General features: G+C 44.9%; 1 protein-coding gene across 2 annotated transcripts in view; it reads right to left on the bottom strand.

The window, feature by feature from the left end:
* Positions 1–8,204: 8,204 nt before the first annotated feature.
* The window catches only part of LOC123996601 (serine/threonine-protein kinase Nek7), a 147,032-nt gene continuing 139,779 nt past the window's right edge, over positions 8,205–15,457 (bottom strand). For both annotated transcript variants that reach the window (XM_046300094.1, XM_046300095.1), the window contains 2 exons: positions 14,027–14,140; positions 8,205–8,685 (listed from right to left, as the gene is read on the bottom strand). In XM_046300094.1, the coding sequence (XP_046156050.1) occupies positions 8,572–8,685; positions 14,027–14,140 (228 nt within the window). In that variant the 3' untranslated portion in view covers positions 8,205–8,571. The remainder of the gene's footprint in view (positions 8,686–14,026; positions 14,141–15,457) is intronic.

The following is a 15,457-nucleotide window of genomic DNA, read 5'->3' as shown; positions in this document are numbered from 1 at the left end:
TGGGTAAGATGGAGCTCTTGAGGGAGGTGGGGAGGACAGAGACGGATGCAGGTGAGTTGGAGGAGATCTCGATAGCGGAGGCGGGGGAGAACTTGAGGGAGGGAGGGTGGGGGAGGTCTCAAAGGGCAACGGTAGTAGACACAGAAACATCTCATTATATATATATATATAAATACAAGATGTGGACACCCCTTCAAATCAGTGGATTCGGCTATTTCAGCCACACCCATTGCTGTCAGGTGTATAAAATCAAGCACACAGCCATGCAATCTCCATAGACAAACACTGGTAGTAGAATGGCCTTACTGAAGAGCTGAGGGACTTTCAACATGGCACTGTCATAGGATGCCACGTTTCCAACATGTCAGTTTGTCAAATTTCTGCCCTGTTGGAGCTGCCCTGGTTAACTGTAAGTGCTGTTATTGTGAAGTGGAAATGTCTAGAAGCAACAACGGCTCAGCCCCGAAGTGGGAGACCACACAATCTCACAGAACATGACCACCGAGTGCAGAAGCGCGTAAAAATCATCTGTCCTCGGTTGCAACACTCACTACAGAGTGCCAAACTGCCTCTCAGTACAAGAACTGTTCGTTGGGAGCTTCATGTAATGGGTTTCAATGTCGGAGCATCTGCACACAAGCCTAAGATCAACATGCGCAATACCAAGCTGGAGTGGTGTAAAGCTTGCCGCCATTGGACTCTGAAGCAGTGGAAACGCGATCTCTGGCGTGATGAATCAAGCTTCACAATCTGGCAGACCGACTGCGAAGAATCTGGGTTTGGCAGATGCCAGGAGAACGCTATCTGCCCCAATACCTAGTGCCAACTTTAAAGTTTGGTGGAGGAGGAATAATGGTCTGGGGCTGTTTTTCATGGTTCGAGCCCCTTAGTTCTAGTGAAGGGAAATCTTAACGCTACATCATACAATGACATTCTAGATGATTCTGTGCTTCCAACTTTGTGGCAACAGTTTGGGGAAGGCCTGTTCCTGTTTCAGCATGACAATGCCCCCCTGAACAACGCGAGGTCCATACAGAAATGGTTTGTTGAGATCGGTGTCAAAGAACTTGACTGGCTTGCACAAAGCCCTGACCTCAACCACATCGAACACCTTCGTGATGAAATTGAACGCCGACTGCGAGCCAAGCCTAATCGCCCAACGCCAGTACCCGACCTCACGAATGCTCTTGTGGCTGAATGGAAGCAAGTCCCCGCAGCAATGTTCCAACATCTAGTGGAAAGCCTTCCCAGAAGAGAGGAGGCTGTTATAGCACCCAAGGGGGGACCCAATCCATATTAATGACAATGATTTTGGAATGAGATGTTCGACGAGCAGGTGTCCATATATTTTTGGTAAAGTAGTGTACATGCTAATGATGCTTACAGACAACACTCATCATTTACTCAAATAATTCAGAGAATAGCTAGCTGCCTTGAACAGAAATAGACCTGTCTAATGTAAGGTGAACACATGGTTGAAGTGACTGGTGAGCATATGAAGAATGTGACAGGATTTGATGAGCGATATGTACATTCACAGGCATACACTGAATGAATGATGTCTGAACAAGGTGTGAGATTCTCTGAGATATATATCCTATTTCTGAAGGAAGTGTGGAGAAACGTGGAGAAACGTGGAGAAACGTCAGGTTTTCATCCAGACAATGTTCCAAAATAAAGAAAATACTTCATTGCATTCAGTTGACTTGAAAGTCAGTGAAAGCATCTTGAAAGTCAGCCATGAAAACAAAACATAATACATACCGAGTTCCTTTTCTCCCCAACTCTTCACTACAGAGGGTCGGTATGAATAACACAGTATCATCATCATCATCATCATCACACTAACAATGGAGCAGAGGTCATCGCCGGGCTTGGGTCGTGTACCGGGGTATTTGGAAATAGTGACGGGATGGTTTTTCAACACTGTCAATACTATTGAAACTATTAACTTGAAGTTTTTTCAATAACACAAATAATATTTGAAGCTACTTTTTAAGCAAATACTTGCAGGTAACTTGTGCAAAACTTTAGTAGATAAAGCATATTGCGTTCTTCATTTCACATGTCACATTATTTGACATTATGAAGCTTATCCCAGTTCCCCAGGACGGTAGAAACAGTCGTGTTTGTTTGTAAATAGTACAACGGGAGAAAGTGGATGTGTATTGACAGGGATTGCTTTTGATATTGAAAGTCAACAGTGTTTTTTTTTTGCTTCAATAGAGTAAATCAGGGACGTACAACTACAGCTTTCCTTCACAGAAAATACATCAGTCCAACATATTCGGCAGAAAATAGCTTCATTTTCATCAGATGATAACAGACTTGGCTGGCAGCCACAAGTAAATGAGTCTACAATCAAAAAGCTAAAACGATGCATGGCCATCATATTTCTGTTTATCATAGCAAGAATGTAGCCAGCTACATTTCCTAATATTAAGCTTAAAGTTAATCTTGAATTTCACCGGAGAAAAGTAGGCTGGCTACACAAAGAGAAAAAGTGCAGAAGATAAGTAGCAACACATCAGTCAGAGCGCTATCTGCTGACCATTAGTGAATTCTCATCCCAGCAACTGAAGCACAAAATGAGTCAGATACCGAGCAGAAATTAAAATAAGAACCAGTTTAGATCTGTGTTTACGAAACACAGCAAGATTTGTTCTGCGTTAATGGACCCTCTACATTTAACTTGCTGGTCTAAGTTACTGAATTCATACGGTAACGAGGCATCATATTGAGCACGGTTACATGCACACAATAATGCGATTGTGGATAGTCAGGTTATACAATCATTTGTTCAAAATGTTTACACGCTTTGATAAATGCAGAAAATCGCCAATCAAAACGAACTTTTATCAATGATATTTTTGCAAAGATTTTGATTCTGTCAAGTTTGTATGTGAAAACTATTTACACTTTCAGTTTTTCAGGAACTCACTTCACTCTTTCACGCAGATTGAGCTACCAGCGCTGGCACATACACAGATCAACTACCCCACTGAAACGCTGATTAAACCATGTACGTGTCCTAATCATTTGAAGGATTGATCAGAAAACCAGGTGTTTTAATCGGCGTATGCTCACTTCGGTTATGACCTGAACGCCAATTAAGATAAGTAATGTAAGGTGTTTACATGACTAATGCCATAATGAGTTTAATATTGATATATTACTGTGTATGTAAACATATTCATTGTGTAAGCTTTCTGCCGTGTTTCAGAAGTCATAGCTCTTTGGATTAATTATTTGTACAGCTGCCACTGCTATCTTTTGATATCCTTGCGTTTTTTTTCTCCCCTTCGTTCTCAGCCCATCTGCTTCTCCCCTATGTTCTCCAAGCAGAGCAGGCAGGCCTGTTGCCCTGGCGACTCCAGACTCCACACAGACACAGCGTGTATACATGCTGCTTCAGACCCAGTACTGTTCTTCCTCTAGACAAGCATGCATCAAAACTTTGTTCATTTGCATAATGTCTTTCGTTCACATTCGCTTGTACATTTCCAAACTCACCAAAAATTTCCGTAGCTCCTACCTATATATGTGGGACTTTATGAGCTGGATTGCCTGTCTTTGCACTCATTAGCATATTTAGCTAGCAGCATCCATGGAAATTCTCTATTACTTGTGCTACTTTTGTTAACATTCTGGTAACAGACGCCAAATGGTATTTTTTGCTTGTTTCTTTTACGCCCCCTTGTGTACTAAGCCGGTTAATACTGTAAATCCCAGGATGAGAGAAGGACGGTATGACGATGTTAAAATCTGGAAACCACCCAAACCTAGTCATCACCCCTGGGAGCCATCTAACCCTATGTGTGTGTGTATGTGCCATTAACAAGCACAAAATAGTCTCAGTGCTTTTCCTCCATAAGACAACATATATTATCTTCTTTAAGGCAAATACATTATTGCATCTTCTACAATATGAATCAATTCTGTCCTGCATCACCAAAACAAGCGCAGAAAGAAGCAATGAAAATTATGCAGGATGGAAGGAAGTAGAAAACAAGACTTGAAAACACTGACAATCCTCTTAAACTTGTATTTATTTGATCAGATAATGGTTATCTGCTATCATCTTAGCAATGTTTACCATAAGCAGGGTTTGGGAGAAATGGATTACATTTAGAATGTAAACTAGCCAACCCTGACCATAAGATGGGGATGGGGAGTAAAATACATTCTGATAGCAGGTCATTATTGATAAGGCATGTGTTGTTCTGATACTTTATTATTGATAAGTCATGTGTTGTTCTGATACTTTATTATTGATAAGTCATGTGTTGTTCTGATACTTTATTATTGATAAGGCATGTGTTGTTCTGATACTTCATTATTGATAAGGCATGTGTTGTTCTGATACTTCATTATTGATAAGGCATGTGTTGTTCTGATACTTCATTATTGATATGTCATGTGTTGTTCTGATACTTCATTATTGATAAGTCATGTGTTGTTCTGATACTTCATTATTGATAAGTCATGTGTTGTTCTGATACTTCATTATTGATAAGGCATGTGTTGTTCTGATAGCAGGTCATTATTGATAAGGCATGTGTTGTTCTGATAGTTTATTATTGATAAGGCATGTGTTGTTCTGATAGTTTATTATTGATAAGGCATGTGTTGTTCTGATAGAAGGTCATTATTGATAAGGCATGTGTTGTTCTGATAGCAGGTCATTATTGATAAGGCATGTGTTGTTCTGATAGTTTATTATTGATAAGGCATGTGTTGTTCTGATACTTTATTATTGATAAGGCATGTGTTGTTCTGATAGAAGGTCATTATTGATAAGGAATTTGTTTCAACTAACAATGCTTCCTCACTGTTGAACTGGTTTTCCATCAGTTACAGACACAGGGAGAAGAGCTGAGAAAGGAAGGCATTGGGGGTGTTAGAATGGTGTGTACAGAATATTCTACTGTGGAGGATTTGGTGTGTAAAAGACAGAAATTGAATATTGACATGGAATATACCAGCCAATCAGTTGGTGGGACAATATAACTGGAAAATACCAGCCAATCAGTTGGTGGGACAATAGAACTGGAAAATACCAGCCAATCAGTTGGTGGGACAATAGAACTGGAAAATACCAGCCAATCAGTTGGTGGGACAATAGAACTGGAAAATACCAGCCAATCAGTTGGTGGGACAATATAACTGGAATATACCAGCCAATCAGTTGGTGGGACAATAGAACTGGAAAATACCAGCCAATCACCCCCCGCTCCTCCACTCTCTCCACTGGCTTCCAGTTGAAGCTCGCATCCGCTACAAGACCATGGTGCTTGCCTACGGAGCTGTGAGGGGAACGGCACCTCAGTACCTCCAGGCTCTGATCAGGCCCTACACCCAAACAAGGGCACTGCGTTCATCCACCTCTGGCCTGCTCGCCTCCCTACCACTGAGGAAGTACAGTTCCCGCTCAGCCCAGTCAAAACTGTTCGCTGCTCTGGCCCCCCAATGGTGGAACAAACTCCCTCACGACGCCAGGACAGCGGAGTCAATCACCACCTTCCGGAGACACCTGAAACCCCACCTCTTTAAGGAATACCTAGGATAGGATAAAGTAATCCTTCTCACCCCCCCCCCTTAAAATATGTAGATGCACTATTGTAAAGTGGCTGTTCCACTGGATGTCATAAGGTGAATGCACCAATTTGTAAGTCGCTCTGGATAAGAGCGTCTGCTAAATGACTTAAATGTAAATGTAAATGTAATCAGTTGGTGGGACAATAGAACTGGAAAATACCAGCCAATCAGTTGGTGGGACAATAGAACTGGAAAATACCAGCCAATCAGATGGTGGGACAATAGAACTGGAAAATACCAGCCAATCAGTTGGTGGGACAATAGAACTGGAAAATACCAGCCAATCAGTTGGTGGGACAATAGAACTGGAAAATACCAGCCAATCAGTTGGTGGGACAATAGAACTGGAAAATACCAGCCAATCAGTTGGTGGGACAATAGAACTGGAAAATACCAGCCAATCAGTTGGTGGGACAATAGAACTGGAAAATACCACCCTATCAGTTGGTGGGACAATAGAACTGGAAAATACCAGCCAATCAGTTGGTGGGACAATAGAACTGGAAAATACCAGCCAATCAGTTGGTGGGACAATAGAACTGGAAAATACCAGCCAATCAGTTGGTGGGACAATAGAACTGGAAAATACCAGCCAATCAGTTGGTGGGACAATAGAACTGGAAAATACCAGCCAATCAGTTGGTGGGACAATAGAACTGGAAAATACCAGCCAATCAGTTGGTGGGACAATATAACTGGAAAATACCAGCCAATCAGTTGGTGGGACAATAGAACTGGAAAATACCAGCCAATCAGTTGGTGGGACAATAGAACTGGAAAATACCAGCCAATCAGTTGGTGGGACAATAGAACTGGAAAATACCAGCCAATCAGTTGGTGGGACAATAGAACTGGAAAATACCAGCCAATCAGTTGGTGGGACAATAGAACTGGAAAATACCAGCCAATCAGATGGTGGGACAATAGAACTGGAAAATACCAGCCAATCAGTTGGTGGGACAATAGAACTGGAAAATACCAGCCAATCAGTTGGTGGGACAATAGAACTGGAAAATACCAGCCAATCAGTTGGTGGGACAATAGAACTGGAAAATACCAGCCAATCAGTCAGTGGGACAATAGAACTGGAAAATACCAGCCAATCAGTTGGTGGGACAATAGAACTGGAAAATATCAGCCAATCAGTTGGTGGGACAATAGAACTGGAAAATACCAGCCAATCAGTTGGTGGGACAATAGAACTGGAAAATACCAGCCAATCAGTTGGGGGGACAATATAACTGGAAAATACCAGCCAATCAGTTGGTGGGACAATAGAACTGGAAAATACCAGCCAATCAGTCAGTGGGACAATAGTGAGTCAAACAAATGAGATGATCAGCAAGTCGTGTAATATCCTGTATCTCCTGCATTCTATCACTGTTGTTCATTTCCCCAATCACAACAGCACTAAGGTGATTTGATGTGTAAACACAATCACTGTTAAACATAGACATCTCTCCTCCACCCGACTACCACCTGAAAATACTAAAACACACCAATAAACAAATCAAAACTAAATAGGTGACTCCTAGCTAGCTATCCCAAGTTGAAGAGTTTTTAGAACTAAAATATAAAATAGAGGACTGATCTTTGGGTTGGTGGTTCAAAGTGTTAGTTAGAACTAATAGTACTTCAGGTAGCATTTGGTTTCTCGTCATGGACGGCCCTAACCAGAGAAAGGGGCACCAGGTAGCCTAGCGGTTAAGAGAGTTGAGCCAGTCCCCGAACCAACATCTGTCTATGTGCCCTTGAGCAAAGCAGTTTAACCCTAATTGTACCTGAAAGTTACTCTGGATAAGAATGTCTGCTAAATTAACAAAATCAAATGATAATACATTTTAAAAATGGAAATAAAGCTTTTATATTTGAAATTATAACATCATTATTACATTCAACCAAGTACATACATGTATAACCTCAGTGTTAACTTGCAGCATCTCTCTACCTCTACCTACCTCTTCACTAGTTCTCTCTTTGCTCTTTGGGGTAAGACACCCCCCTCCTAGACACATTCATCACCACATTACCTCACCACCCTGTCAGTACCGTTGTACAAAGTGCAACACAGCAACATTTAACCATCTAAACACTAGATTTCTTCTTCTTCTTTCCGTCTGTATTTTTTATTGGATCTCTATAGCTCTCCAGATAAACTACATCTAACAGGATGTTCTGTTACTAAAATAACTAACAGTACAACACTAAACATTCATATTGCAGATTCCTCTGTGATACAGGCTGTGTTCATATGGAGACAGTACATATGGAGACAGTACATATGGAGACAGTACATATGGAGACAGTACATATGGAGACAGTACATATGGAGACAGTACATATGGAGACAGTACATATGCTCTATTTCTATTTAACGACGTCAGGACCGGGCCTCCCGAGTGACGCAGCGGTCTAAGGCAGGGCCAGGCAGGGTAGGGCAGGGCCAAGCAGGGCAGGGCCAGGCAGGGCAGGGCCAGGCAGGGCAGGGCAGGGCAGGGCCAAGGGCAGGGCAGGGCCAGGCAGGGCAGGGCCAGGCAGGGCAGGGCCAGGCAGGGCAGGGCCAGGCAGGGCAGGGCCAAGCAGGGCAGGGCCAGGCAGGGCAGGGCAGGGCCAAGCAGGGCAGGGCAGGGCAGGGCAGGGCAGGGCAGGGCAGGGCAGGGCAGGGCAGGGCAGGGCAGGGCAGGGCAGGGCAGGGCAGGGCAAAGCAGGGCAGGGGGCACCATCAGAACATTCTTAGCTGCAGCCATCTTTAAGCTCAATGGGAATAGATACAGGACATATCTGTGAAATAAAGACAGCACTCCCTTCTCCTAAACAAAAACAACCTTAACAATACAGAGACCTCGGAACAACTGAACTTATGAATACATGATTGTGTGAAAGACAACATCGATGTCTGCCTGTCCTTCTGTGGAGGTGAGGGAAGAGAGGAGAGAGGAGGAGTGCAGGTCGTAGTGTGTCTCCGGTGAAGACTTAGCTGCCCAGCTGCGTCTGGCGTTGCATGTGTTTGGCAATATCATACACGTATATGATGTCAGCCCTCTTCTCTGGGTCGGGGTTAATACACATATCTACCACCTTTCTCAGCTGGATGGTGAGAGAGAGAGTGAGAGAGTGAGAGAGTGAGAGAGTGAGAGAGTGAGAGAGACAGAGAGAGAGAGAGAGAGAGAGAGAGAGAGAGAGAGAGAGAGAGAGAGAGAGAGAGAGAGAGAGAGAGAGAGAGAGACAGACAGACAGACAGACAGACAGACAGACAGACAGACAGACAGACAGACAGACAGACAGACAGACAGACAGACAGACAGACAGACAGACAGACAGACAGACAGACAGACAGACAGAGAGACAGAGAGACAGAGAGAGACAGAGAGACAGAGAGACAGAGAGACAGAGAGACAGAGAGACAGAGACAGAGAGAGAGAGAGAGAGAGAGAGAGAGAGAGAGAGAGAGAGAGAGAGAGAGAGAGAGAGAGAGAGAGAGAGACAGACAGACAGACAGACAGACAGACAGACAGACAGACAGACAGACAGACAGACAGACAGACAGACAGACAGACAGACAGACAGACAGACAGACAGACAGACAGACAGACAGAGAGAGAGAGAGAGAGACAGAGAGACAGAGAGACAGAGAGACAGACAGAGACAGAGAGACAGAGAGACAGAGAGACAGAGAGAGAGAGAGAGAGAGAGAGAGAGACAGAGAGAGAGAGACAGAGAGAGAGAGAGACAGAGAGAGAGAGAGAGAGAGAGAGAGAGAGAGAGAGAGAGAGAGAGAGAGACAGAGACAGAGACAGAGACAGAGACAGAGAGATATCAGCTATTAGACCGTATCGTGAGACAAAGCATAAAAAGAGCTGTCTGTCTGTTGTGTTAAAAGAACATTCCAGACAAATGAATAAATCTAATGACAGAAACACATTCTTAAATCTCTCATTGTCACCCTCCTCCCTTTCCGATAGCAGCTAGCAGGCTTCAGGTGCTGTAACTAAATACAGCGGGGGGTTGGGGGGTAATAGTGTGTTAATTACCCCACGGCCTTGTGAATCTACTTTCAGTCAACCTGAGACACACACTTGCTCGCACATCGCTAAAATCAGGCACAGACACGCATTGCACACAGACACACATACAGACACACATACAGACACACACACACAGACACACACACACAGACACACATACAGACACACACACACACACACACACACACACACACACACACACAGACACACACACACAGACACACACACAGACACACACACACAGACACACACACACAGACACACACACAGACACACACACACAGACACACACACACAGACACACATACAGACACACACACACAGACACACACACAGACACACACACACAGACACACACACACACACAGACACACACACAGACACACATACAGACACACACACACAGACACACACACACAGACACACACACAGACACACACACGCACACACACAGACACACACACAGACACACACACACAGACACACACACACACACCCCGGAGGGGATTGGCTTACTGGAGCGGATAGAGGGGCTGAGAGGTGGAACAGTGACCACCATCATTAAAAAAAGGAATAAAAATGAAAGAAAGAAAAGAAAGCGCATGTGAGAGGTCGCTATGGTAACCGCCTGCCGACTTCCTGACCGCTGATATGTGGTGCTGGGCTCGGCAAGTCCTCGACATGCAGCGTACGGTGTGTGTGTGTCAGGGTATGTGTGTGCAAATGTGTGTGTATGTCAGGGTGTGTGTGTGTATGTCAGGGTGGGTGTGTGTCAGGGTGTGTGTGTGTATATGTGTGTGTATGTCAGGGTGGGTGTGTGTGCGTGTGTGTGTGTGTGTGTGAGGGTGTGTGTGTGTGTGTGTGTGTGTGTGTGTGTGTGTGTGTGTGTGTGTGTGTGTGTGTGTGTGTGTGTGTGTGTGTGTGTGTGTGTGTGTGTGTCAGTGTGTCAGGGTGTGTGTGTGTGTGTGTGTGTGTGTGTGTGTGTGTGTGTGTGTGTGTGTGTGTGTGTGTGTGTGTGTGTGTGTGTGTGTGTGTGTGTGTGTGTGTGTGTGTGTGTGTATGTCAGGGTGTGTGTGTGTCAGGGTGTGTGTGTGTGTGTGTGTATGTCAGGGTGTGTGTGTGATACAAATGCAGACAGTCTGAGAATTAGTCCCATAGAATGGAGAGAGGAGGATGAGTGATGAAGAGATATGTAAAATATGTAAAATATTTATGTTCCTCTTCACAGCGGCGAGATAAGGGGGGGGGGTAGAGGGATGGAGTCAGGTGGAAGGGGGAGAAAGGGGGGAGCGAACGGAGGAGACAGTAAATGACAGAACAAAGATGAGCAGCTGACAGTTTTCTGCCGATGCTTCAGGAGCTTTGTTTACATCCAGACAGGCGCTCCAGGCACCCTCATCCCTCCACCTCCCTCTCTCTCCCTTCCCATCTCTCTCTTTCCTGAATGGGGTGATAGAGGGTGATATGGTGGCTGGGTGGTGGGGAATCATGGGTAGCGCACACACACACACAACAAGCAATCAGCAGCAAGTCTGTAGGTTGGCCATCTATAACCACAGATGGATAGTTCTACATTACATTGTCTGTGCACAGCCCAGAGACGGCAGCGGAATGGATGGCTGCCATTTTACGGGCCCCTAAACAATTGTGCTATTTTGCGTGTTTTTCAAATTTTTTGTAATTTTGTACATAATGTTGCTGCTACCATCTCCTATGACCGAAAAGAGCTTCCCTGTATCAGAACACCGATTACTCACCTCGAAATGGACGAATAGTTTGTATTTAATGAGTCCGACGCGAAGGATATACTGTTTCTCTGAGACCAGGCCCAAATCCCTGTCATTCGAGGGAAGAAAAGACAGGGGGCGGCGATCAGGGAGCCTTGTGAGAATTCGTCAGCGACCGCCTCTAACATCTGTTGTATTGGCCAACTTGAGAATAAAGATATCCCAACCAGAAGCCATGTATTACAACACCCGCACCGAGCTAAAGGCTAGAGCTGATGCTTTTAAGGAGAGGGACACTAATCTGGACACAATAAGAAATCCCGCTATGCCCTCAGATGAACCATCAACAGGCAAAGCCTCAATACAGGACTAAGATTGCATCCTACTACACTGGCTCTGATGCTCATTGGACGTGGCAGGGCTTGCAAACTATTACAGACTACAAAGGGAAACCCAGCCACGAGCTGCCCATTGTCACAAGCCTACAAGTTGGGCTAAATGCCTTTTATGCTCGCTTCAAGGCAAGCAAAACTGAAGCATTCATGAGAGCACCAGCTGTTTTGGACAGCGGTGTGATCATGCTCTCCATGGGGCCGATGAGAGCAAGACCTTTAAACAGGTCAACATTCACAAGGCCTTGAGGCCATACGGATTACCAGAACGTTTACTCAGAGCATGCACGGACCAACTGGTAAGTGTCTTCACTGACATTTTCAACCTCTCCCTGACCGAGTCTGTAATACCTACACGTTTCAAGCAGACCACCATAGTCCCTGTGCCCAAGAAAGCGAAGGTTACCTGCCTAAATGATTACCGCCCCGTTGCACTCACGTTGGTAGCCATGAAGTGCTTTGAAAGGCTGGTGATGGATCACATCAACAGCATCCTCCTGGATACCCTAGACCCACTCCAATTCACATACCGCCCCAACAGATCCACAGATGACGAAATCTCATTCCACACTGCCCTTTCCCACCTGGACAAAAGGAACACCTACGTGAGAATGCTGTTCATTGACTACAGCTCAGCGTTCAACACCATAGTGCCCTCAAAGCTCATCACCAAGCTGAGGACCCTTGGACTAAACACCTCCCTCTGCAACTGGATCCTGGACTTCCTGACGGGCCGCCCCACATCTGCCACGCTGATCCTCAACACGGGGGCCCCTCAGGGGTGTGTGCTCAGTCGCCTCGTGTTCACTGTTCACCCATGCCTGCATGGCCAAGCACGACTCCAACATCATCATTAAGTTTGCTGACGACACAACTGTGGTAGGTCTGATCAACGACAACGATGAGACAAACACACTATAGGCAGGAGGTCACAGACGTGGCAGTGTGGTGCCAGGACAACAACCTCTCCCTCAATGTGAGCAAGACGAAGGAGATGATAGTGGACTACAAGAAAAGGAGGGCCGAACAAACCCCCATTCATATCGGCGGGGCTGTAGTGGAGCGGGTTGAGAGCCTCAAGTTCCGTGGTGTCCAAATCCCTAACAATCTATCATAGTCTAAACACACAGTCGTGATGACGGCACGACAAAACCCTTCCCCCCCCAGGAGACTGAAATGATTTGGCAATGGTCCCCAGATGCTCAAAAGGTTCTACAGCTGCATCATTGAGAGCATCCTGCCTGACTGGTTGCATCACCGCCTGGTATGGCAACTGCTCAGCATCCGAACATAAGGCTTTACAGAGGGTAGTGGGTACTGCCCAGTACTTAACTGGTGCCAAGCTTCCTGCCATCCAGGACCTATATACTAGGTGATGTCAGAGGAAGGCCCAAAAAGTGGTCAAAGACTATAGACTGTTTTCTCTGCTCCCACACGGCAAGCGGTACCTGAGCGCCAAGTCAAGGACCAAAAGGCTCCTTAACAGCTTCTACCCCCAAGTCATAAGACTGCTGAACAATTAATCAAATGGCCACCCGGACTATTTACATTGACACCCCCCCCCCCACTGTTTTTACACTGATTCAACTCACTGTTATTATCTATGCATAGTCACTTTACCCCTACCAACATGTACAAATATCCTTGACTAACCTGTACCACCGCACATCGACTTGCTACTGGTTCCCCGTTTTTGTTATTTTGTGTTAGTATTTACTTTATTTTATACTTAAGTTTATTTAGTAAATGTTTTCTTAACACTATTTCTTGAACTGCATTTTTGGTTAAAGTATGTAAGCATTTCACAAACACCTGTTTCACAAACACCTGTTTCACAAACACCTGTTTCACAAACACCTGTTTCACAAACACCTGTTTCACAAACACCTGTTTCACAAACACCTGTTTCACAAACACCTGTTTTGTTTATTTGTTTCACAAACACCTGTTTCACAAACACAAACACCTGTTTCACAAACACCTGTTTGACAAATACAATTTGATTTGAAAACACATGCACAACTACAACTGAAGGATATTTCAGATTCAGATTCAGACAGTTCTTGCCTAGATGCTTTTAATAGAACATGATCACTTACAAGTTGCAGTTTTGGCTAACCCATAGTAATGTTCCATACTTTCCCATTGGTTTGGGATGAGGCCTGCAGATGTATTTTAATGTATGTAGTGGGCTATACTACTGATTCCAGGGTCAACGAGTGAGACTTTGGGGTGAGAGATGGAGAGAAGGTGAAAGAGTGTAAAGTGAGAGATGGAGAAGTACCTCTTCAGAGTAGTGGTCGGATGGAAGTGGAGGGTAGTCACACTGCTCTATCTTCTTACAAAGAGAGTACAGGTTCATCTTATCACCGTAGAACGGGCTCTGGAGAGCTGCCATCTGAGGGAAGAAGAGAGACATTTAGTTAAGGATCCAGTCTGTATCACATCTGGCCGTGATTGGGAGTCCTATAGGGCAGCGCACAATGGGCCCAGTGTCGTCCGGGTTTGGCCAGGGTAGGCCGTCAATGTAAATATTAATTTGTTCCTAACTGAATTGCCTAGTTAAATAAAGGTTATATGAAAAACATTTAATGAAAAAAATACACAAATACACACAATTCTCTGGAAGACAAAGAAAAGACTTCATCTGAATGTGGACATCTCGATGTACACAGTGTGCAAAAAAATAGGAACACCTGCACTTTCCCTGGCATACTGACCTCGTGAATCCAGGTGAAATGTATTATTCTTTATTGATGTCAATAAGGGATCTACACTACAATCAGTGTAGATGAAGGGGAGGAGACAGGTTAAAGAATGAGATTTAAGCCTTGAGACAATTGAGACATGGATTGTGTATGTGGGCCATTCAGAGGGTAAATGGGCAGGACAAAAGATGTAAGTGCCTTTGAACAGGGTGTGGTAGTAGATACCAGGCGCACTGGTTTGAGTGTCAAGAACTGCAACGCTGCTGGGTTTTTCACACTCAACAGTTTCCCGTGTTAATCAAGAATGGTCCACCACCCAAAGGACATCCAGCCAACTTGACAACTGTGGGAAGCATTGGAGTCAACATGGGCCAGCATCCCTGTGGAACACTTTCAACACCTTGTAGAGTCCATGACCTGACGAATTGAGGATGTTCTGAGGGCAAAAGGGGGTGCAACACAATATTAGGAAGGTGTTCCTAATGTTTTGTACACTCAGTGTATGTGTGACCACTGGACTGAAGTCTGTGTATGTGTGAGATAGAGAATGGTTGGATTTCAAATCAACTGAACCAAAAAATGTAAATCCCAGGAAGTTTATTTTTGGTTGTTTGTTTCCCTCCAGTTGACTGGTTTTCTCCTGCTCCATTTCTCTATTAAAACTAAGAGGAGAAAGGAGGGAGGAGAGAGAAGGGGGGATATCTCGGTTAGGTGGAACAGAGAGGCCCCTTCTCTGAAAAAGGCAGGCAGGCGAGCGTAGCCACAGAGAAGAGGAAGAGTGGAGGAGAAGGGAAGGAGGGCTAGTGGGTAAAGGAGGATGTAGGGAGAGTGGAGGAGAAGGAAAGGAGGGCGAGTGGGTAAAGGAGGATGTAGGGAGAGTGGAGGAGAAGGAAAGGAGGGTGAGTGGGTAAAGGAGGATGTAGGGAGAGTGGAGGAGAAGGAAAGGAGGGTGAGTGGGTAAAGGAGGATGTAGGGAGAGTGGAGGAGAAGGAAAGGAGGGTGAGTGG

The sequence above is a fragment of the Oncorhynchus gorbuscha genome, linkage group LG15 (genome assembly GCF_021184085.1).
Source record: "Oncorhynchus gorbuscha isolate QuinsamMale2020 ecotype Even-year linkage group LG15, OgorEven_v1.0, whole genome shotgun sequence".
Taxonomy (NCBI): domain Eukaryota; kingdom Metazoa; phylum Chordata; class Actinopteri; order Salmoniformes; family Salmonidae; genus Oncorhynchus; species Oncorhynchus gorbuscha.
This window is presented reverse-complemented; position numbering and strand designations above follow the sequence as displayed.